Source organism: Esox lucius, chromosome 5 (genome assembly GCF_011004845.1).
Source record: "Esox lucius isolate fEsoLuc1 chromosome 5, fEsoLuc1.pri, whole genome shotgun sequence".
Lineage (NCBI taxonomy): Eukaryota > Metazoa > Chordata > Actinopteri > Esociformes > Esocidae > Esox > Esox lucius.
In genome coordinates, this window is record NC_047573.1 from 34,930,418 (window position 1) to 34,955,041 (window position 24,624).

The 24,624-nt window shown below is 40.3% G+C and overlaps 1 protein-coding gene across 5 annotated transcripts in view; it reads left to right on the plus strand.

Annotated features, from left to right (window-relative positions):
* The window catches only part of dnmbp (dynamin binding protein), a 122,807-nt gene that overhangs the window by 70,303 nt on the left and 27,880 nt on the right, over positions 1-24,624 (plus strand). For 4 of the 5 annotated variants that reach the window (XM_010897567.4, XM_010897564.4, XM_010897568.4 and 1 more), the window contains exon 4: positions 1,213-3,414. In XM_010897567.4, the coding sequence (XP_010895869.2) occupies positions 1,213-3,414 (2,202 nt within the window). Of the gene's footprint in view, positions 1-1,212; positions 3,415-8,462; positions 10,126-24,624 lie in introns of those variants that run through there. The other variant, XM_010897569.3, reaches the window with a different exon arrangement.

Below are 24,624 nucleotides of genomic sequence, written 5' to 3' on the forward strand. Positions count from 1 at the left end.
TTCATTTTCAACAGGTTTTTCATTGCACAATATTTTTGCTATGATTTGCTGCCATGTGCACTGGCAACTTAGGTGGTGAAAGAATATGTCTAGGGTAATTTATAGATTACATACAGTATTCCAAATTAGGTTGTTCTGGTCTTATAAGAACATATAGAGGTTTGCTCTTGACTGTTATCTTACCATGTTCTATGAATAGATGATGTTCGCCATCCACTCTTATAAATGTTATTCTTCATTACTCCAACCTATCTATGCACAAACAGCTGTCCATTTAATTGTCTGGCTTTGTGACAATCATTATGATACAAAATAATTTAATTCTAAATGAAATCGCATTAGGTTTTGTTTGATTTTGTTAAAATCATTAATGGATCATTTTAATTGGTGGTGGATTGTTAAATTCCTTAAAAAACATAATGATTGCTGAAACAGTGTTTATAGAGGGGGCAGTGGATAATGTTTGCAATTTGAAACAGATGATGAATTTAGCGTTTATGTGGTTGGCAGTGACACCACATGCACATGGTGCATGTATTGTTCACATTCTTCTTAAGATTAGTATAAACTACTATAGTAGTGTCCTGTTAATCAGTATGAGTAAAGGTAGGCTTCATGCATAGGTTGTGCAAAATGAGCAGGGAAGGCGCATTAAGCCAAAATTGAATAATTGTGCTCAAAGCACCACAACTGCTACTGTCATTGCAGCTGAATAAGAGGAGACATCGTGTCAGTCAAACGAACGCATACACTTGTAAACAGTAGAGAGGACACATTTAGGGAAAATTTTATGTTTTTGCCTTTGTAGGCTCAAAACAATAGATTTCAGAAACATACATTGCTGTAAGAGCAAAGTAAGAAACAATTTACTCAATAATGCAAAACGTCACCATCACACCTGCTCTGATTTGTTCACGATGGTAAACTGCAGGTCGCTTGGTAAAATTGTGTTTAACTAACATTAAAAAAACTGTGTGACACTTTAGATGGTGATTAATGTATTTTTTTTTATTGTGTAACTAAAATCTGTTTTCTGTTGAGGCAGGCAACAATTTAGCTGCAGTGGGGTGTTGCTAATATATGTCTTTAGGGAAACAATGCAAGCTAGAAAATATCTCATCTGTTCCCCTCTTTTTGTTATTCCACCTTCTCATCCTTTCCATCCTACTAACTCCTTTCCTTCCTCTTGTCCCTCTCTCTCTCTTTCATTAGGTGATGTAGTGGCAGCTGAGGTGAGTGCGGACCCACAGACAGCCTGGCTGAGAGCTCGTAATGCCTGGGGTGCCCGTGGCCTCTTTCCTGTCTCCTGTGTGAAAGAGCTCCACCTGTCAGGTCGCTCCAGGCAGCTGTCAGAGCGTTGTGCCCAAGCCCAGGCCTCAGAACTCCCCCCATATGCGTTGGGCCAGGCCAGAGCCCTAATGGCCCTCCACGCACAGCTCCATGAGGAGCTAGACTTCCGTGAGGGGGACCTCATCACCATTGTTGGCTTACCCGAGTCTGGCTGGTTCGAGGGAGAGCTGCTTGGGCAAAGGGGGATTTTCCCTGAGGGATTTGTAGAGCTTCTGGGGCCGCTGAGGTCGCCACATGATACAGATGCAGACACCATGAACTACAAGACTGAACCTTTGACCCATGAGCCGAACAGTGCAGGTGAAGGTGCTGAGAAGGAGGATGAAGTATTTTCTGTTGAGGCTGGAATGGAGGACAAAGAAGAGGGTGGGGTGTATGGCATAGCACTATACGACTTTCGTGCCATGGAACCAGGTGAATTAGATTTTGACGTGGGAGACCGTATCCGGGTGGTGAACACCCTGGAAGACGGTTGGCTAGAGGGCGAGCTGAGAGGGCGATCTGGGGCCTTTCCTTGTCGCTTTGTCAAAATTGAGGACAATGGGCAAAACTTGAGAGAATGCACAGACTCTATTAAAAGAGGAGGGGTAGAGGAGGATAGCAGATGTACTTTAGACTACAGTTTTAGTCAACAGGACCATAGAGAGACTGAGTGCAGTTATAAGTGGACACCCAAAGAAGACCAAACTGTGTGGGACCTGGATTACTTTGAGAGGCCAGAGGAGAAAAGTTTGCCGGGACATTCTGTCAGAGATTGGCTTTCTCAGGAGACTGCAAGTGGGCAAACACAGCCTCATAAGCCCACAGCCCACCATGGGCCCCAGAGACCCAGCTCTGCTACTCCAGCAAGGCCCAGGCATCCCCCTAGGCCAAGACTTTCAGCTTTGGGTAACATGCATCAAGTCAGCCCTATCAGCAATGATGGTAGCAGGACTAGCCATCCTAATACAATCCTACCACAACCACAGAACAGAGCTAAAAGCCTGTCTAAAGCTAGTATCAAGTCTGCCTGTTCCAGGGACAACGAGCTCTACCTTGGAGAACCGGAGGGTGCCACTACCAATGGAAAAAGTCCTGGTCTAGGCAAGGCATTGTTAAATCTAGTGGTGGATGGCCACAGGCAGAAGAAGTTGACCCGACATTCCAGTGTGAATAATGCAGACCTGTTACTTGGTTGCCATGGTGAACATATTGCGCTGACCCAGCAGAAGAGACAGGGCTCTAATGGTCACTTGCCCTGCTCAATCACTTTGGATACTCTGGCAACATCAGCTGGTGACCTAGAGACCAAGTTATCCCAGCAACTCTTGCAGTTTGAAAGAAGCCTGCCGGGGCATGAAGGGGCTGATGCCTCCAGTGGCATTGTTAGGGATGTTGTGCAGGCTGCTGTTGGGAACAACAGAAGTAGAGAGTCCAGCATCTCCAAACACTTTTCCCTACTGGATTTTAGTAGCAACAGCGAGTCCTCCCACTCCCGAATGACCCTCCTCCAACCCGCTTCATCCCTGGAGAGACGCAAAACCCTTCGACCCCCTCCACCTCGTCCAAGTGTCTTCCACCCCTCAACCCAAGCTCCATACAAACCGGCACGTCCAGCGCCTCGCCCACCCCAACCCTTCTCCAGGCAACCACCCGATAACAACGTCCAAAACATTGGACCCCGCTTTTACACCCCCGAGGAGGGGGAGATGTCTGTGACAGAGGCTGATGAGAGGGGAGAAAATGCTGAAAGTGCTTTTGGTGACCTGGCTCTGGAGCAAGAGAGTGAGATGGAATGCCATATAAAGATGGAAAGGGACATGGACAGTGCGATTGAGATTGAGAGGCAAAAACGGGCACATCAAGAGGAGGAGTACAAGTTGCTGATGAGGCTGCAGGAGGTGGAAAGTGACATGGAGACGTACAGCCACACAGCCTCAGAGCTCAGGGCCATGCTGGAGGAGGAAGAGGAGGAGGAAGAGGGGCATTCAGCCTGTTTGCAGGCCCTGGAGAACCAGGAATTTTGCACTTATACCCTTGAGACTTTGGCCTTGGAACAGCAGCATCTACAGCAGCAGCTACAAGGTAAGTCTCCATCTCCATGGTATCATAGAAACATGGATTCACTCATCCCACTACAAGATTAGAAGAGGTGCACCTATTATGATCATTCAGAAACAACCCCATATGCCCTATGTAGTAGCTGTATTGAGTCAGTTATCTTAATTTTCTGATACAAGATTAAGGTAAATAACTAACGCAAATCTTATTAAGAAATTACTATTCATATTCTATGTTTCAAATCAAATTATTAGAGAATTTGCAAGCCACTTGATTGGTGATGTAGCATGTCCTTATCAATTTATTTTAATATTCCAAATTAAGTTAGTAATCGCGTTAGTGTGAGTAAACGCTCTATTTAACGGCAGGATTCACAGACAATTGACAAGCAAACACAATTCACAACATGAATGTGCAGGCTATTCTACTTTGTTATACTGAAAAAAAGCTAATGTGATGCGCTCTCGACCACTCCAGCACAGGTCAAGTGCCAAATAAAGTGTCTGCTCCCGCTCAAGTCAAGCGCTATCTATGGTTCTGAGGATGTAATTAATTGCATGCGTTAACGCATTACTTTTGACAGCTTTAATATTTACCATCACATTTTAAATCAAATAAACGCTTAAGTTAGACTTATGTCATTCACTATTTCATGCATGTAGTTTGATGTTTACATTGGCCAGTCAAAATGGCATATACGATGTGATAGCCCAGTCAGAATAGTGCAATCTTAATCTGCTATCAATCAAGTAGTGCCCTGCCTATACCTCTCTCTCTGGCGCCACTAGCCTGGGACAAGTATTCAAAATCATTAGGCTGGGACAAGTTTGTTGTACCACAGTTAAACCACTAGCAAAAAAAAAAATATATAAATATAGGAATTCAGAAATACTAATAAGCTGGAATGACAAGCCATCCAACTGTTATCTACTTATCTCCTAAGGCTAGACCTAACCATAGGATGCCATGTCATTTCTATGCTGATGACCCAATACTTTATGCTACTGGCAAGTCCCATGCTCAGGCTTTTGCTCATCTCCATTCAGATTTTCTGTCTACAGAAGTCCCTTTTAGATCTTTAGCTGGTGTTAAATATAAGTAAAACCAAATAGATCATATTTTCTTCAAAGTGCAGAAAGCAACATGTGGATGAGCTTACGATTAGTACTTTGGAAGGCTCTGTCATAGAACATGTTCAATCTTATAAATACCTTGGTATCTGGGATGATTAACATCTTTTCTTCAAAGCACATATTACAGATTTGGTGTGGAAACTGAGATTTAAAATGTGTTTCTTTTATAGAAACAAAGCGTGTCTGTCCTTTCAGCATAGACCTGAAGTTGTTGAAACTACTTGTACGTATGCACTTGGTTATGGTGATCTGTTGTATATACATGCATCGGCTTCAGTGTTGAGGCCCTTGGAAGCAGTCATGCAGTTCTTTGTTTTATAATGAGTGCCATGTTTTGTATGCATCACTGCATTTACTTTTTGGTTGGATGGGACTGACACTGGCTGATGTTTGTCTATAAGGATATAATGCACAAACTACCAAATTATCTCTCCTCTAAAATAACCTGGATTACTGATGGTTATAAAATGCGCTCCAAGGATTGGTTAGCTTTGGAGGTTCCCCAGGTGCATACAGAGTTGGGTAATACTGCTTTTGTGTATCATCCCCCTCGTTTGTGGAATGAGTTCCAAAAAAGCCTTAAACTTGATATCTTGGTTTCTATTGGAAAATGTTGAGCATTTTAAATGAACGTATCGTTGTTGAATGCAACTGTTTTGTGTAACTGTGTTTCTATGTCATTAGGATTTTTGTGCACAGGGCTCAGCTCTAAAAGAGACCTTGGTCTCAGTCTGACACTCTGTACACTTTTTTTTTAAGCAAAATATTTGTTTTCGCAGAGGACATATCTAGATGTAGCTAGTTGTTTTAAAGTAAGCAGCTAAGGTTATCTGGAGTTATACATTGTCTCAGATTTTCCCTTTGTAGACACTAGAGGGAGGAACTTACCAGTTTTTATTTAAACAGGGTTGCCTTTATGGCCACTGTCTCTCTATTTCCAAATGGATACTTCTAGCAGGGCAATATGCCATGTCACAAACCACGCGTTTTCTCAAGCTGGTGCCAATAACATGACAAGGAGTTCAGTTTACTCCAATGGCCTGCTCAGTTGAATAGAGCACATTTGCAATGATGTGGAGCAAAATCCTTATGGATTGTTTATAACACTTGAATCCATTTTGTGAAGAATTCCGAGTGTTCGGTAAACAAAAGGGTGTCCTACTGTACCTGATAGTTCTACCTAATAAAGTGGCAGCAGAGAGACAATTGTGGCTTCTAACCACTGTATAGTATACAACCCATTGTCATTTTGTTACACTTCTACTTGTTCTTGTCTTGTTCTGCATATTTTTCATTCAAATGGAAGCTCATTGCCACACCTTGATTTATGAGAGCATTTTCTATGACGTGTCAGTATGATTCAACACAGGGTGACTTGTGGCATTATTTGAATCTGTAGGGATTGTTGATTATTTCTTGTCATCCAATATTGACTTTTTTAATGCTATTCAGTAGAGGTGCGCCGATTTTGGCATGCTCATATTCTTAATCGTATCTGTTTGTAACATGTGATTCTGATAATCAGATACTTGTTAACTTAGTGATGGAAAAGCTTATTATTTTGGGCTCCAATAGTTTGATCAGTAGATTTACAGTTAGGTCTGGAAATAATTGGACGCTAAATTTGATACCTTGAAACCAAGTTTTGTTATTTTGGCTGTATGCCAAAATATATTCAAGTTACAGTTAAATAATGAATATGGGCTTAAGGTGCAGTCTCTCTGCTTTGATTTGAGGGTATTCACATCCAAATTGGAGGAAGGCTTTAGGAATTATTGCTCTTTAATATGTAGCCCCCTCTTTTTCAAAAGACCTAATGTAATTGGATAATCGACTCAAAAGTTGTTTAATGGAAAGGTGTGGGCTCTTCCTTTGTTATTTCTTCATCAATTAAGCAGGTAAAAGGTCTGGAGTTGATTCCAGGTGTGGCATTTGCATATGAAAGCTGTTCCTGTGAACCCACAACATGCAGTCGAAGGAGCTCTTAGTGCAAGTGAAACACGCCTTTCTTAGGCTGCAAAAAAAATTCCATCAGAGAGATAACAGGAACATTAAGAGCCCGATTCAGCCAAATTCAGAGAAGCTGTTTGGATGGCGCTTCACTTTACAGATGGGAAATGACCCAAAACATACTGCGAAAGCGACCAAGGAGTTTTTTAAGGCAAAGAAGTGGAATATTCTGCAATGGCTGAGTCGGTCACCTGGTCTCAACCGGATCGAGCAAACATTTCACTTGCTGAAAACAAAACATAAGGCAGAAAGACCCTTGAACAAACAACAACTGAAGACTGCTGCTGTAAAGGCAAAACATCACAAAGGAGGAAACACAGCGTTTGATGATGTCCATGCGTTCTAGATTTCAAGTAGTCATTTCCTGCAAAGGATTCTCGACAAAGTATTAAAAATTAACATTTTATTTATGATTGGGTTAATCTGTCCAGTTGCATTTGAGCCCCTGAAACTGTATGGGGACTGTATGAAAATGGTTGCTATTCCTAAATGTTTCATACAATATTTTTGTTCAACTCCTTCAATTAAAGCTGAAAGTCAGTGTCCAAATATTTCCGGACCTAACTGTATTTTGTAGCCTGTTTCAGGACGCTAGTTCAGGAGGCGCCGTAACATCATTATCAGTTTTAGAGTGAAGTGATTTTGCAGATGCTCTTATCCTGTGGGACTTACAATAATGAGTGCGTACATTTTGACACTTTCGTGGAATATACTTGAGAAAGCAGTGTTGTAGGACAGCATTGCTTGGCAAAAGAGCAGAGGACATAGATATACTGTATGTATTGTGTTGTTTTTGAAAATCCATCACCATCAATATTGGCAAATAAATGCTAGAAGCAGGTCTACTTATCATTAAGTAAAAAGCATTACAAACAACAATTATATATTTTATATTTACTACCTAGTGCTCAACAACTGTATTTATTTTGGTAAAGTAATTAGTCTGTTTAGGTTTTTAATTTGATAAGCTTTGTTTGTTTTTCACAGTACTGGATTGGTGGGAGGTGGACAGTTAGCTTGGGGTGTTTGTATGGGAACAAGGGGCTGTAAAAGTGGATCCTCTTATAATTGCCTATTTGATGAAAAGGAAAAGGGGTATGTTATTCTCCAAGCTTATGAATAGGTCTGGTGTTTTTCTCAGACAGACATATAACATTGACCCTAAAACCAGGGACAGGCTTTCAACAATAGACCATTGTAGTGGCATCAGCCCCTTCCCAGTTCACTGTACATTCTAGAATAATCAGACCTTGTCCTCTACAAAGCCTTTTACTCCTCTGTAGCACCATTTCTGTCTCTCTCTCTCACACACACACACACACATACACACAAACACACTTCAGATATTCCAGTGAAACATTAAAGGCTTTTCTGGTTACATCATGTGAATATGTTAATGTATACATTCATTGTTCACTTCAAATGTAGGGCAACAAGGCCACAATCACCGTTTATTTGCTAGTATTTCGCTTGATTAGGTCCTGACGAGGTTTACGCTGACCATGCTGAAGCTTTTATGACTTATCTTCAGGGGAATATAAAAAACACATGGAAATGTAGATAATATAGTTATGTATGGCTAGAGAATTGTCTATAAAACAAATGAAAACTGGACTGAAAAATAAGGAGGGAAAATGAATTCTCTGAAATGAAAGCTGATTGGTGCCAAGACTCACACATGGTGAAAGGTATTCTCTTAAAGAGTTAATATCCTTGCTCTGAAGTAGAAAATCTGTCCCAGCAAGCCTGGGGTTTTCAGTAAAGAGATCCTCTGACCAATGGAAAGGCTAAGAGGGTGTTTGTAATCCACCACTTTTATTCCATTGAATGACAGCAAGAATAGTCCCTCCTTCCTCCACCAGCCCCTCCCCTCAACATAATTTGCTGAGGCTGCCAGGGGAGAGAAGGGTTTGGTTACACATACCGGGAGGTGCTTGAGCGGGGCAGTCCAGTTCAGGCAGCTCTGTGAGGAGTGACGGAGTATGTCTGACAAGTGGCTGTGTTTCCTACAACACTGTGCTTTGGAATGCCATAGTTCAGGAAGGTAGAACAATAACTAAGAACTGTGTAAGAAACGGCATCATGAAGGGTCATGTAGTTATTGACCACCTGGGCGGATTTGGAGCGTTGGACTGGAGCTGTGGCCCTGGGGTGCCTACACAAAGGGGTAAGAGTGTTGAGGAGTTGGGGGACTGTGGCTGGTCCAGGGAGAGGCAGAGGCTGGTCCATCTGCAACAACTACATCAACTCCAGTTTCAACAGCAACAACAGGTGGTTGGCTTTCAACGCTATGGACCAGTTTCAATGCCAGGGGTGGCCCCTGTTTCCGTGGCTGATCAAGGGCAAAGGGACTACCGGGCCAACCAGAGGCAGGCCAGTTGGGAGTATGAGGACTATGACAGAGTCCTCAATAGGAACATTAGGCCCCAAAGCAAGGACATTTATTTTCGCTCTGCCTCAGATAATGGTCTCCTGGAATCCAGGAAAGGGCGAGAATGGACTGGTGATCACTTCTTCTACCAAGGCCCGGAGGACCACAACTACCAGGAACACAACTGTGAGGCACAAAACAGTGACAACAGTGATGGCCACAGAAGTCGAACACGGTATGACATAGAGAGGGACAAATTTGACCGCAAAGATGTGGAGTATTGCTACAAAGAGTGTGACCGCTACAAAGGAAGAGATGGTAACCATGATGACTGCAAAAAACAGAACTATTGGGACCGGGAAAAGGAATATTATCGAGAACATGATAGTCAAGACCACAATGAGTCAGACCAGTATGATCACATGGACCAGTACAAACTTAAAGATATAAGCCGCTGTGATGACACAAATGCTGACCAGTACCACCAGAGAGAACTAGAATATTTGGACTGTAGGCGCCTGAGCAATAATGGCCATGTGAAAAGGGAATATTTGGACCACAGACAAGACCACAGAAAAGAGGACCACTATGTGAAAAAACACTGTATTCGCAAGGAAGATTACTCTGACTGCAAGGAAGAAGACCTCTATGACCATAGAAATAAGGATTATAATGGCCGTAAAGGCAAGAACCTTTATAAGTGCAGAGAAAAGGACCACTATTATATTAAAAAGTCTTATGGTCTCAAAGACAATGACCACCACAATGGCAAAGGAAAGGAGCATTATGGTTGTAAGGAAGATGACCACTACAATTGCAAAGAGCAATTGGAAAACTATGACCAGAGTGCAAATGAGCACTTTGACCGCAGGGCACAATACCTTTACAGGGATTTACAAACAATATTGGTCGATTCCAAATATGAAGAATATCCCGCCAATGGCAGGAAGAAGAATTTTGAGGAATGGGTTGAGAACCCATACCGCAAGGTGCTGGTACAGGACCGTCAGTCTTATGATGACTCTTCCACTCTTGACCATGAAATGGGCCACATTGAGGACTGTGAAAATTCTGGTAGCCTTAGGGGGCAGGTAAACCACCCCAGATGGGCACGTAAGCCCCTCTACATGGGCTCCCTTGACCGTAACAGTTTCTACAGAAAGACAGCCCCCTCATCTCTGCGGAGGTCAGAGTTTGCCATCAATAGGAAGCAGAAACAAGGTAAACATGGCTGGTATGGAGATAAGTGTGTAAAGTAGACCAAAGGGTTGCAATCAAGGGTCCCATTTTGGTGCTGATTTAGAATCAGCCATTCATATAATAATTACAATCAGCTCAAACTAAACAAAAGGGGACACTTGATTGTAAAAAAAATATGGGGCTAGCACCCCACAAATGTGTGGATACCAGTTATAGTCATTGAAGTATTTCATTGTTGACAAGCAATCTAAAATACTTGGAATCTATTTCCTGATAATTCTTATTTCCATTATTGCATAATCTTTTTGTAGAAGATAGTGCAGACTGTTTTATTCGGAGGAAAAGTCCATGCAAAGCATTGTTAAAATAATTTTCTAAAATAACATTTTGAAATGGTGGATACAGATATTTTAGTTAATTTATGCAATGAGGCCGCTCACTCACTCGAATTATGTGTGACCTAGTCTTGTGCTTGTAGTGCTTAGTGTTTTTTCCTATTCTGTTAGGAAGGTACACTTGGACATTATTTCCGACTGGGGGAACCAGTTGAGCGGGTTATTTTGGTTTTTGTCGTGTTCTTTTCTCTCTTTCTTTTGTTGTTATCTGGTTTCAAAACAGCATATAAGAAGCGTCACTTGACAGCAACCTGTCTTGCTCAAGTGTATCACATGACTTTCTGTTTAAGACACAATTCATTGCTGTCTTAAAGGCATAGTTTCCCTGAATTACATTATTGTGTATTGGTTTCTTTAACTCTATTCAAGCTATGGAATAGGTCATGTAACAACCAATACTTTCTACTTGTGTTTCCAAATGCTGCCGTTTAGCATTTGTGGCAGACGTCCAAAGATTTTGATTTAGCAGTTTAAAATAAATGAGCATTTTATATCAAGCAACATATATATATATACACACCTCAGAGTAACGAGGATATAAAAATGTCTAATTCCAAGGCTTTTGTTTGATGTGGCTCTTACATCAGGGCAATGCAGATAGTGAAATGGGCACTTAGTGCCATACGCTCAATTTAAACAATTTTAAAATAGTTACATATGTACAGTATATATCCATAAATTTATTACTAAAGTTATGCCTGAACTCAGTTCTCTTTTTGTGCTGGGTAGTTAACATTGCCTTACAAGATTGTTTTAACCTAATCATAGAATATAATTTCTTCCACCATCCAAAAGTTATTTTACTCTGCCATTCTGCAGGTTAGTGTTACCAGTATGACATTTTTCAATGCTTGTTTTTATTGTTTGTATGAACTATCCCTTTATGGCTGGATCTGCTCCTAGACACTTTGTCAAAGTGAGACTAAGCCTTTTTCCTGGCTAGTTGAACTGTCTGAATGTTGTGGCTGGTGTTAAGCACCTCTGATTGCCATTGTATCATCATTCCTTCCTAAGGAATTTGTGTCTGAGAATCTCAGAAGCCAGGTGGTGCCCCTCAACTGCCTCCCCAACACACAGACACAGTGACCATACATTTCCCCTCCCCCATATGTGGAGTCCAACTATTAATCCATTGTGTCAGCATTGTGTGGAGGAGGAGATGATAGTGATTTCTGCCTAGTCCCAGGCTCCGTTGAGGTCTAGGTTGACACCTCCAATGAGAGGCTAAATTTAATTTAATGTTGTTCCGTGAGTGTGCATGTGAGTGCATGTGCGTCTTTGTGCCTGTTGCGGTTCGTTTCTTGGTTGTAGTAATCCTTGTGCAGCTGCTTCTGCTAAGGGGCAGGAGGGAGGATTAAGCAGAAAACCCTCTAACAATATTTTCAAAACATTCTGGTAACGTTCTGTAAAGTAGCCAGCCTGGCAGACAAAAGCCTCAGGTCACGAGCCGAGGAGGGAATTAGTCAGCTAATGTAGGTCAGGAACACAGCAGAAAATCTCTGAAACAAACACAGGCATTTGCACGGCACACACTCACTTTTTGGAAAAACTACAGCTGTACCTACTATTCACCTAATATGTTAATAAACATGATTGAGCCATTAATAAAACAAGCATGAAATTCAAATTTACAAAGAAGAAATAAACATCAATAATTGAACATTTAAGATATACTTAGTTTTGATATCTAAGTTCTGATAAAATACAAATGCATGTCATATAATTATCATAAAATATAATTATTTTATTACTAGCTATTATTTTGTCTGTAACTTACTCTTCCTCTAGAACCTGTTAGGTCTACTGAATTACATTAATCATAAATTATTTTATTCCACCTCCTGCAAAAAAGCATGCCAACCTGTAAGCATTATTCTCCTTACATTTTTTCTGTGTATCCTACTATCTATGACTGTTTCAGCAAAGCCACTCCCCACACTCCAAAGTTTGGCTTCCTATTACGAGGCCCCTATGTTATGAGGGTTACCATGGCAGCAGGGCGTTCTTGTGTGAACTTTGGGCCGAGCACACAACACTGATTGTGTGCAACCTTTGACTTTACATTGAAACACAATCTCAACAGGACATCTATAGACCATGTTGCACGTTCCACATAAAACTTGACTCAGGAATTCACATACATCAGAAAGAATGTTTGACTAATTATTTTCTCAACAGAATGTTTGAACTGAGACCCTAAGTAGTTGCACATAAATTAAAGAAGTGTTGGAGTTGCCTATCGATTTGATTAAATGGAAAGTTAGAGTGGTAAAAAAATTTTTTTATGGGAACACGTAATCATCATAGTAAAACACCAAGTCAATTAAACTTCAAGTCAATTAGACATCAGGGATATCAATCTGTCCAGTTAGGAAGCATAAGCGTTTTTGAATCAGTGTCACCTGTTTTGGTGCAAATGAAAGTGACAGCAGGTGCACTGGAGAGGCAACAGCAAGACAACCCCCAAAAAGGGAATGGTTTTGCATTCTCTCCTCCTTCTCTCTCCTTCCTGACTGATTATTCTGTAGTTTTGCGTTTTGATAGTGCCCTTGTCACTACTAGTAGCATGAGGCGGTACCTGCAGCCCATTCAGGTTGCACAGGCAGTAAAGCTCCTCCAGGATGGCAATAGGTACGTGCCATCACAAGAATGTTGGCTGTGTCTTCACCGTGCTCAAAGAGCACAGTGAAGATACCAGGAGACGGGTCATTACACGAGGAGAGCTGGTCAGGGCCAAAGATGGGCATCAATCCAGCTGCAGGACTGGTATATGCTCCTTTGTGCTAACAGGAACAGGAGGAGCACTACAAAATGACCTCCAGCGGGCTACTGGTGTGTATGTTTCTGACCAAACTGTCAGGAACAGACTCCATGAGGATGGCATGAGGGCCCGAAATACTCTACTGGGACCCTTGCTCACAGCCCAGCACTGTGCAGCTCAATTGGCATTCATCAGAGAACGCCAGAATTGGCTGGTCCGCCATTGACGTCCTGTTCTCTTCACAGCTGAGAGCAGATTCACACTGAGCATGTGACTGACGCAAAAGAGTCTGGAGACATCGTGGTGAATGTTATACTACCTGCAACATCATCCAGCATGACCAGTTTGGCGGTGGGTCAGCGGTGGTCTGGGGAGGCATATCCTTGGAGGGTTGTACAGACCACCATGTGCTAGCCAGCGGTACACACAAGGTGACACGCACAGGTTAAAATGGCATTTAAAGTTTAATTTCCCACACCTGTGGCTTTTTAAATTGCATTTAGTGTATAAATAGTCAATGAGTTTGTTAGCGCTCACACGGATGCACTGAGCAGGCTAGATACTGAGCCATGGGGAGCAGAAACAAACTGTCAAAAGACCTGCGTAACAAGGTAATGGAACTTTATAAAGATGGAAAAGGATATAAAAAGATATCCAAAGCCTTGCAAATGCCAGTCAGTACTTGAACAAAAATTAGCTGAATGGTCGAGTTGCCAGAAAGAAGCCTTTACTGCACCAATTCCACAAAAAAGCCTGTTTACAATATGCCCAACAACACCTTGACACGTCTCACAGCTTCTGGCACACTAATTTGGAGTGACGAAACCAAAATAGAGCTTTATGGTCACGACCATACCATAAACGCTATGTTTGGAGATGGGTCAACAAGGTCTATAGTGAAAAGAATACCATCCGCACTGTGAAGCATAGTGGTGGCTCACATGTTTTGGGGGTGTGTGAGCTCTAATGGCACGGGAATCTTGTGAATATTTACGACAAGATGAATGCAGCATGTTATCAGAAAATTCTGGCAGACAATTTGCATTCTTCTGCATGAAAGCTGCGCATGGGACGCTCTTGGACTTTCCAGCAGGACAATGACCCTAAGCACAACGCTGTCATTGATGCTAAAGGGGGCAATACACTACATTATGCATATATTACCAATTCTCCAAGGGTATGCAAACTTTTGAGCACAACTGTATATGGAAATATATCAAATGATTTGTCCATCCAATGGAGGAGAACATGTAAATGTCTATGCATTTAATCATATCTGAAAGGCAAAATCCAGATTAATAAACCTATCTACAGTGGGGAGAACAAGTATTTGATACACTGCCCTTTTTGAAGGTTTTCCCACTTACAAAGCATGTAGAACTCTGTAATTTTTATCATAGGTACTCTTCAACTGTGAGTGACAGAATCAAAAACAAAAATCCAGAAAATCACATTGTATGATTTTTAAATAATTAATTTGCATTTTATTGCATGACATAAGTATTTGATTCATCAGAAAAGCAGAACTTAATATTTGGTACAGAAACCTTGGTTTGCAATTACAGAGATCATACGTTTCCTGCAGAGTTCTACATGCTTTGAAAGTGGGAAAACCTGTAAAATCGGCAGTGTATCAAATACTTGTTCTCCCCACTGTATCTGGATTTACCTATTTGGTTTTGATGGTATTCACCCTCTTATTAAAAGTATGAAAATGTGTGCTGTAATTCCTTGATAGTTATACTCTTATAATCTACACCAGTTGCATACAGACCTATACATGAATTATATTCATCCATTTACTTTGTACCCAGTCAGAACCCTAATCAGCTGGATTTACAAAATAAACCTATACAAACAAGCTGCAGTTTCAAAACACCCTTCAAACTATAATTCTGATATCATGGTCTATCAGGCCTTGAAACCTATGCTCTTGTTGAATTTTTGAATATTTCCATTTCTCCAGCTTTATCCTTTTTTTTCTTATCATCAGATGATTCCCACTTTAGGCATTATAGTACTAGTTCTAAAGTATTGGCTTGAAATGTATAGCTATGAGTGGATTTAGACATGTGTACTCCAGTCCAGATATATTCCAGTTCAAGTCTTTACTGTGTGCCTGGAGTTGTGTGTAATCATAGAGGGTTTCCAGCCATTCTCATGCTAATGAGAGCCTGTGCACTGGGACGGATAGAGAAACCCCTCCATGAGGCTATAGCATACATGGGAATTTACTCCGCCTTTGGAGAACAGACGACATAGGGATGACTTTATCTTTTGTATCTTTGTGGGTGTGGGAATTTATGCTTTAGGGACAGACAGGAAAAACGTTTCATGCTTGGCTACAGGTGGGTCTTACTTTGTTTTACTCTTTAATTCACTTTACCTACATTTTTTATTCTTCATCAATGTATCTCTTCTAAATGAAAACTATATATTTTCATTGTAATTTTAAGAATAGGGAAATACATTTTTAAGATAAATATGACATTGTTATTGATGCATCTTCCCTGCATTTATGTCCTAGTGGAGTTGGTTTCTGTTAATTGAAGTCTTGTCATACAAATACCATGCAATCTGTAGAATTGTGTAGTAGTCAGCTTACATGGCAAAGGAATATTTGAACCAAATCACAATAACTTTGACTGGTGGTTACAATATGTTTTACTTTAAGAGATCTAGAGAATATTTGTGCTCTATCGCTCCAAGGCGTTAATTTGGTTTAAAGAACTAGCTTGCATAAGGAATACATTCACCTATCTCCAAAGGGGTATGCAACGAGGAATGCAAGATCTACGCAGTATTTAATAAACTAGACAATTTAAATTACTCTCACATTCAAACTTAGGCAAAATGCTAATACTCTGCCCTTTATGGTTTACCTTTTATATAAATGAGATAGTAAAATAAATATATACTTGTTACAACAAACCTGATTTTCTTGCTTTGCAGAAGATACCCTCTATTCCTAATCTTGTGCTAAATGCAAACCAATTAAAATGCATTCTTTTATCAGGGTCAGAAATGAAATATTAATGATTTTGAAATGGCTAGTACAAATAGCTAAACATTAACTGAGCTATTAAAGAAGTGCAAGTTCAACATTGGTTTCCTCTATAGTACAAATACAAAAACCTGTTAACCAGCTGATGAAGGGGCACTTCATCTGTCTGAGAGATTTCTAGGGCTGTGAGATTTCCTCACATCCATGAGGAATGTTTCTTTTTCTTTTTTTTTTGTGTACCAAATTCCCATAGTATCACACCATGGTGTGGATTGAAGGACAAGGAAGATCTAAAAAAGTTAATGTAGTCATGATTTGTTTCATTTCCCTAAGCCTCAATGTTGTACTGATTATGCTACAAGGCAATTTTATGTGTAGTCATGGTTGTCTTTGATTGAGCCACATGATGTCTTTCAGTGATGTTCCTATAAGGAGATATGGAGAAAAGTAGATGAATGTACTAGGGGTGGAGGAAAACATTGGTACGGCTAAATATGGCAAAACAACATTTTATGAAAAAGTATACATTTCATTAACATTTCCTCAAAGGTGACACTGCACAGTCAAAAAATAAACTTCCAAAGCAGTTTGCATGTTCTTTTCCGAAATGTATTTGATTGACCCAAGCAAAGAAGCATAGATACATGAACATGTGTTTGTATTTGTAAAATTGACTTGCCCTGCCAAGCTGTTGCACGATGCAGTGGTCAGCCCAATTGACTTTGTATCCAAAGCTTGAGAGTTTGAATCCAGGTCGGTTCATGGAGATTAGGCTATACTTTGTGGTTTCATTAAAATGTTTATTATCATTCAAAACAGCACTAGTTCACTTCCAACCTACTCTTTCTAACTCAAGAAGATATAAATGCATTTCCCTGTGAATCTGATTGCATTTAATTGGTTAATAGGCTACTATGGAGAATTGTCATTCACGATCGGTGATGTTTTTTGTTATATTTTGCTATAGTGATTGCTGTGACTTCCTGATGAGAACCTGCATTCTGAAAAGTTTTGATTGGCACAAGCATACATGTAATTCATCCATTAACATGTGTGATTGTATGTTTGTGTATGGAAGATTTGCTTTCCGCACTAAGCTGCTGTGTAGTTAGGCTAGTACTACATTTACGTTGAGTCATTTAGCAGATGCTCTCATTGAGTGCGACTTACAATCAGTACATTCCTCTTAAGGTGTCTTGGAAAACCAACATCTGACAATCATAATAAGTCCACTTTCCTTAATCAAAGCCATTAGTTGACAGTCAGTGCCAGAAAAATTTAAGTTAAGTACATTTTTGTGTGGCTGGTGCGGGGGGATACACAAGTTAATAAAGATACTCATCAAAGATGTAGGTTTTCACAGGCTTACGGCTAGGTGCCCAGACAAAGAAAAGTTTTGCCTTGGCTGAGCGGGAGCTGCCCACCCGTGAGGGTTGGGTGGCCAAAAGACATGAAGTGGCAGATCAGAGTACATGGCAAGGGTTGTAGGGTTTAAGCATAGCCTGCAGCTAGGAAGGTGCAGTTCCCTTTGCTGCACCATAGACAAGCACCATGGTCTTGTAGCAGATGCAAGCTTCTACTGGAAGACATGGGTGATTTTGGGATAGTAGAACACAAGATGGGCTGTAGTGTTCTGGATAAGTTGCAGGGGGCTTTATGTAGCGAGTGGGGAGCCAGCCAACAGTGTGTTGCAATAGTCCAGACGGGGGATGACAAGTGACTGGATTGGAACCAGAGCCGCTTCCTGTGTAATGTAGGGTTGTATTTTGTGGATGTTGTACAGCATGAATCTATAAGAGCAAGTCACTGCTTTGATGTTTGCAGAGAATGACAGGTTCTTGTCGAGTGTCACACCATGGTTCTTTGTGCTCTGTGAGGGGACCACCATGGCATTGTCAATGGTGATGGACAGATCTTAGAACGGGGAGGCATTCCTGGGAGTAAAAATGAGAAGAATAATTGAGTGTCATCGGCATAGCAATGACAGGACAGGCCATGTGCCTAGTGAACTTGTGTAGAGGGAAAAGAGTGGGCCAAGGACTGATCCCTTTAACCGTTTGTAAAACAGCAGAATTATAATCTAATTAGTAGAATCTAATCTAATGAATCGCAATGAAATAGCAATGACATCAATGGACGAATGAGCGATAACTGATCAACCCAGACACACATGCATGTGGCTGAAGTGTAATGATGAAGAGGGTAGGCCTTTTATATAATCTCAGCTTGGAAAATGCAATGGCAAATCGAACCCGATGTTTCAACGCCCAACATCAGCGTTGCAGATGTTGCAGGATTTAGATGAGATGGCGTCAGATTGAGGATCATGAATACAGCTCCGGAAAAAGTTACCTTTTTACTTGAAGAGAGGCTACATGTCCTTGGACCTATCAATTTTATTCATATGAATAGGCTGTAGCCTGTGTTATTCATTCTTGAAAATGTATCATGTTTATCCTATACGGCCTTTGTATGGCTATTCATGCATGTATCATTTGATCGTCGTAGACAAGTCGATAATGTTTCTTATTTTACCTTGTACATCATGTAAAATGAAAACTAATGTATTTATCTTTGAATAATTGTGTTCTTAGAAATAATCGTTCTTCGTATTAATCAGGTTTTTTTCATATGATAGACTTTCAATGCAAACACATTCTTGTATTTTTTCAAATTCATTAACCATTCAAAACAAACAAAGTCTGTAATTCATTATTATGTGAAACGGCGTTCACCTCTAGCAGATATTGGGGGTCTGAATGGTCTAGCAGTCCTAATGTTAAAGCCATTGTTAACCTTCCACACATTTCTACCCTGGAATAAATGTGGACTAGTGCTAGTGCACCATACAATCTTTTTATATGACTGCAGAATCGGAATACAAGTTTCAGTATTTGCTTCTAATATCTCATTGTGTCACCTCACATGCATTCTATTTTTATAGCTATGGTTATTTCCTTTGTTGGATATGGCATCATTAGGACCATACATTACTGACACATACCCACTCATTCATACATGCTTAAATGCAGACACACTAGAACAGTTGACAGAGGGATCAGACAGCCCCCTGTACAGCAGAAGGGGAGGAGATTTATGTGGATAGAGTTAATCTGCATAGTTGTCTAAGGACACAATAACATACTACTTCTCAGTTTTATGATCACATACTGCTTACAAATACAGGGACCAAAATGAATTGAACTAAAACTTGTACAACTCCACAATATGACTAGTCTGCTAAAAACCGTGCTTTCTTTTGTTTTATTTATGCAGGCAATATATTAAAAAAATCAGTGACAGCTTGTACACAGTGCATATTATTAAACAACACTCTTTCTGTCTACTGTAATTTGTACATTTCAGTATGGCTACCATGGATATTCCTGCAAATAAAATTCAAAGGCAGCTGCCTTCACAACGCCTCTGTGTCGGCATGGTAAAACATAATTTTGTGCTGATACGCTAAATAGCCTACCAGCAAAATACCGCTGCGAATGTGACTGTAGGATGAATTTTTTTTCATATTTCATATAGTGTTGCCAGTGTTGGCAGTGTTCAGGTTTCCCCTGAAATTGGTCTAATTTCAATGGGCATGGGCGAGTCAATTTACAGATAGGGTTGTATAGAAGAAATAGCGTTTGGGTGTATTTCACGGTTTACTGTCAATGATCTGGCAATCTGGCATACAGGACGTGATGTTGCCGAGATAAGTAACGTCGGTTTTTAGTCATCCTATTTTAGTCAGGTGCTATAGAAAACCATTAATGGTGACATGGAAATACACTCACCTAAAGGATTATTAGGAACACCTGTTCAATTTCTCATTAATGCAATTATCTAATCAACCAATCACATGGCAGTTGCTTCAATGCATTTAGGGGTGTGGTCCTGGTCAAGACAATCTCCTGAACTCCAAACTGAATGTCAGAATGGGAAAGAAAGGTGATTTAAGCAATTTTGAGCGTGGCATGGTTGTTGGTGCCAGACGGGCCGGTCTGAGTATTTCACAATCTGCTCAGTTACTGGGATTTTCACGCACAACCATTTCTAGGAGAATGGTGTGAAAAGGGAAAAACATCCAGTATGTGGCAGTCCTGTGGACGAAAATGCCTTGTTGATGCTAGAGGTCAGAGGAGAATGGGCCGACTGATTCTAGCTGATAGAAGAGCCACTTTGACTGAAATAACCACTCGTTACAACCGAGGTATGCAGCAAAGCATTTGTGAAGCCACAACACGCACAACCTTGAGGCGGATGGGCTACAACAGCAGAAGACCACCACCGGGTACCACTCATCTCCACTACAAATTGGAAAAAGAGGCTACAATTTGCACTAGCTCACCAAAATTGGACAGTTGAAGACTGGAAGAATGTTGCCTGGTCTGATGAGTCTCCATTTCTGTTGAGACATTCAGATGGTAGAGTCAGAATTTGGTGTAAACAAAATGAGAACATGGATCCACTGTGCAGGGTGGTGGTGGTGGTGTAATGGTGTGGGGGATGTTTTCTTGGCACACTTTAGGCCCCTTAGTGCCAATTGGGCATTGTTTAAATGCCACAACCTACCTGAGCATTGTTTTTGACCATGTCCATCCCTTTATGACCACCATGTACCCATCCTCTGATGGCTACTTCCAGCAGGATAATGCACCATGTCACAAAGCTCAAATCATTTCAAATTGGTTTCTTGAACATGACAATGAGTTCACTGTACTGAAATGGCCCCCACAGTCAACCCAATAGAGCATCTTTGGGATGTGGTGGAACGGGAGCTTCGTGCCCTGGATGTGCATTCCACAAATCTCCATCAACTGCAAGATGCGATCCTATCAATATGGGCCAACATTTCTAAAGAATGCTTTCAGCACCTTTGTTGAATCAATGCCACGTAGAATTAAGGCAGTCCTGAAAGTGAAAGGGGGTCAAACACAGTATTAGTATGGTGTTCCTAATAATCCTTTAGGTGAGTGTATATATATACAATGATTCTCTAAAAAACCTATTACTTTTTGGTTTTCCAGGGAACTATATATTTCGTAATTCAAAGTTGAACAATCAAGGTGGATTAAGAAATAATAAATCAATGTTTCTGTATTAATAATGTTGCTCTTTTATTTACAACTCATCATTGCATTACATTTAAGTGTATTTAAAACTCTTTGAAGAAAAGTGGTACACAACTTTTTTTAATGAAAAGGGCTCCATGCCCTGAGGATCAAACTTTCTTTCCTAAATGTAGTTACAGCTTTTGAATAATACATAGTTATAATGTAATGTAATACTTAAGTCCTAATGCTGAAATAATTATATTTATTTACAAAATATCTATTATAAAGCCCAACATAGTGACACAATAATGAATCTCAAGTCCTACCTCGCAAATAGCCTTGGTACGAGACTAGGCTGTAGCGATCTACCCTAGTCTCGGAATTGTACTTAGTCATTTCCTTCAGGTTGACTAACACCAATCCGCTGGAACAACTGCAAAACACCTTTTCTTGTCAAGAAAGGCATGTGTATAATTTTTTTGGGGGTACTTACTAACTGGGTGTTGAAACTTGTTCCTCAACTTGAACAAAGGTGTTGAAAAATAAACCTTTTCACAACAGAAGAGAAAAGGGCTTTGTATCAGCCTTGTGCTTTGACAAACAATGTGAAAACTAGTGGTACTGTAGAATAACAGGATGAAATGTTTGTAAGTATGAATGATTCAAACAACATGTGTGTGCAACTATGCTTGTAGACTTTCCATTGCTATGTAATTTGGTTCTCTACAAAGAGTTGTAAACCCTCTGCATAGCAATTGGTACATGTGTTTTGCGCTTAAAGACAAATGCTTCTTGGAAGCTCATGGTCTTCCTGAGGTTCTTTGGATACTCAACTTGATATATGTGATACAAAGAATATGCCACAGCACATAGGCGCCGATACCGTGGGTGCTCCGGGGCTCTATCACCCACGGAAAATAGCGAGCACCCACGAAAATACCGAGCACGAGCACCCACGTGTGCTAGACCGCCAGTAGGCTACATTCATTTAAAATTAAACTTGCCGTTGGTGATATGTTAAGCATCTGTCACACTGATTGGTTATGTCGATATTAGTGACAGCGACATAACCAGTCGCCTGCTCCGGGTGCTCCCTATCCACCAATCACAGCGTTTCTCAGATGAAAAAATGCCACTATCAAAAACTCGTAGCAGAAATTAGGGAGAAACTCCCAGAAACTATGTCGTTTTTTTTTAATCAATATTTAGATAATAGCGCAAAACATTAATTTCCCACGAACTGATTGCGGTTAGGCCTACGTGTCAGATAAACTTTTCATCTCCAATCCTGTATTTGTGATAAGTGGTACATTTTGAAAGATCTACTTTACGGCTTTATTAATAAGTAAATGAATAGGTGTGCGTAGTGCGTTTATATATGTATATATATATGTGTATATATAGGTATATAGGTATATATATATATATATATATATATATATATATATATATATATATATATAAAAATGGCGTGCGCCTATGAGCACCCACGGAGGAAAACATAAATCGGCGCCTATGCCACAGCAAGTGTAATATCTACTCCACCATCATCAATCAGCATGACCTTTCCATCCATCTTCACATTTACACTTCCACTGAGCGGGCTTCCATCTACACAATCTGTGATCACCACGGTTGGTGTCGGGAGGAGAAACAATTTAGCATTAATACACTCCAATACATATAGATACTGTTTCTCAAAGCCCTCCTCGATGACACCCAGATGTGACAGTATAAATGTAGCCTTAAACTAGCACAGCTGATTCACTAATCAATGACATTTTGGTTAGTAAAAAAGTTCCATCATGTATGCTAGCTCAGGAATAGTTTGACTATTCAATAAATCCATCAAATAATTTATTTAATTAATCTGATCATAAAAACAACAACATTGTTGACTTGATTTGGTATTACTAACATTGGGTTAGACAGCATCTCCCAGATTCGTCCAGGAAGGCTGCTTGTCTAGGAAATATAAATGTACTTTAAAGGGACAGTTTATCATCCAGCCATATCCCTAAATATTTATGTGCAGAGACTTGATTAATTTGTCAGTCATCTAAACATGTGAGTGCAACAGCTTTTTGGACTTTAATTCTGTTTATGTAGAGAGTGAACAGTAACGGACCAAGAATAGAACCTTGAGGGACCCCTTTAATCAACTCCAGTGGTTCCGACTGAATGCTGTCTACTCCAACAGCCTGACTTCTTTTCAGTCATGACAAAGGGATATGTAATTTGTGATTTAGTCACAAAAAATGTAATCTAAATGTACCTTTTCAATAACAAAGAGTTGGGAGAGATTCTCTTTAAAGACTGTTGGCAACAACAGGACCACTGAACTGACCATTTGACCTGAAACACAATAAAAGGGTATTAAACCTGAATGCAGAAGGTTTAGGTGTAGGTCTACTTGTGGATTAGCAATAATATACCAAGTTGTGTTTTGTAAAGTAACAAACCTCTTTTCTCATCCTGCCTGGCAGTTTTCAAGTGTTTTCAGACACAATGTTTTAATTTGGCTCTTGGGGGTGCTTTCCAAAATGCTGGCTGCCATTTTAGGCAATTTGTCAACATTCATGGCGTATTGCACCTCTTCAAGGAGCTGGAAAAAAAGCATTATCCTGAAATCATGTTTGTGTGCGATAGTGATTTGCGGTTGTTAGGTTTAGTGAAGCCAGCCAACAAAAAGAAATCCTGGGCATGTTGAACTTGCTTCGTAATATAGGCCTCAGGATTCTCCAGTCAGACTAGATGGTATGAATTCTTATTCTATTTTATTAATTACGGTAAATAAATTATTCTAGGTATGGCTGGGTGTTTGGCTGCATAGTTGGGTATCCATGTCTTGTATAAATCCCTCAGTATGTTTGCACTGATGTATAAGGTACATGTGGTAAATTTGTTTTCAGCAATCAAACATGCATATATCATACATATACACAGTTGCTGAAAATTAACACTCACCAGTAAAGGAAGGCAGAGGCAGGGGAATTGGTCTGTTGAATGAACTGTTTCCTGTAGTACTTCGTTTTTTGGAGTCCCTGGCAGATGAGTTCAAGGTTTGGCCTTGGTCTTTGTAACTCAAGTTTCATATTTTCGATGTGATGATGGATGCTTCTCTCATCTTCACCGTCATCCACTTCCACTGGGATCATAAGTAGAGTTAGGGTTTTTAGGACAATGAGGTGTGGTGTTGCAAAGAATATGTATGACATTTCCCCAAAACATGTTTTAATATTTGAAATGGAGGAATGGTGTCAGAAAACACTGGTTCAACACACAAAATGCTGATCTACTGGAAAGTAA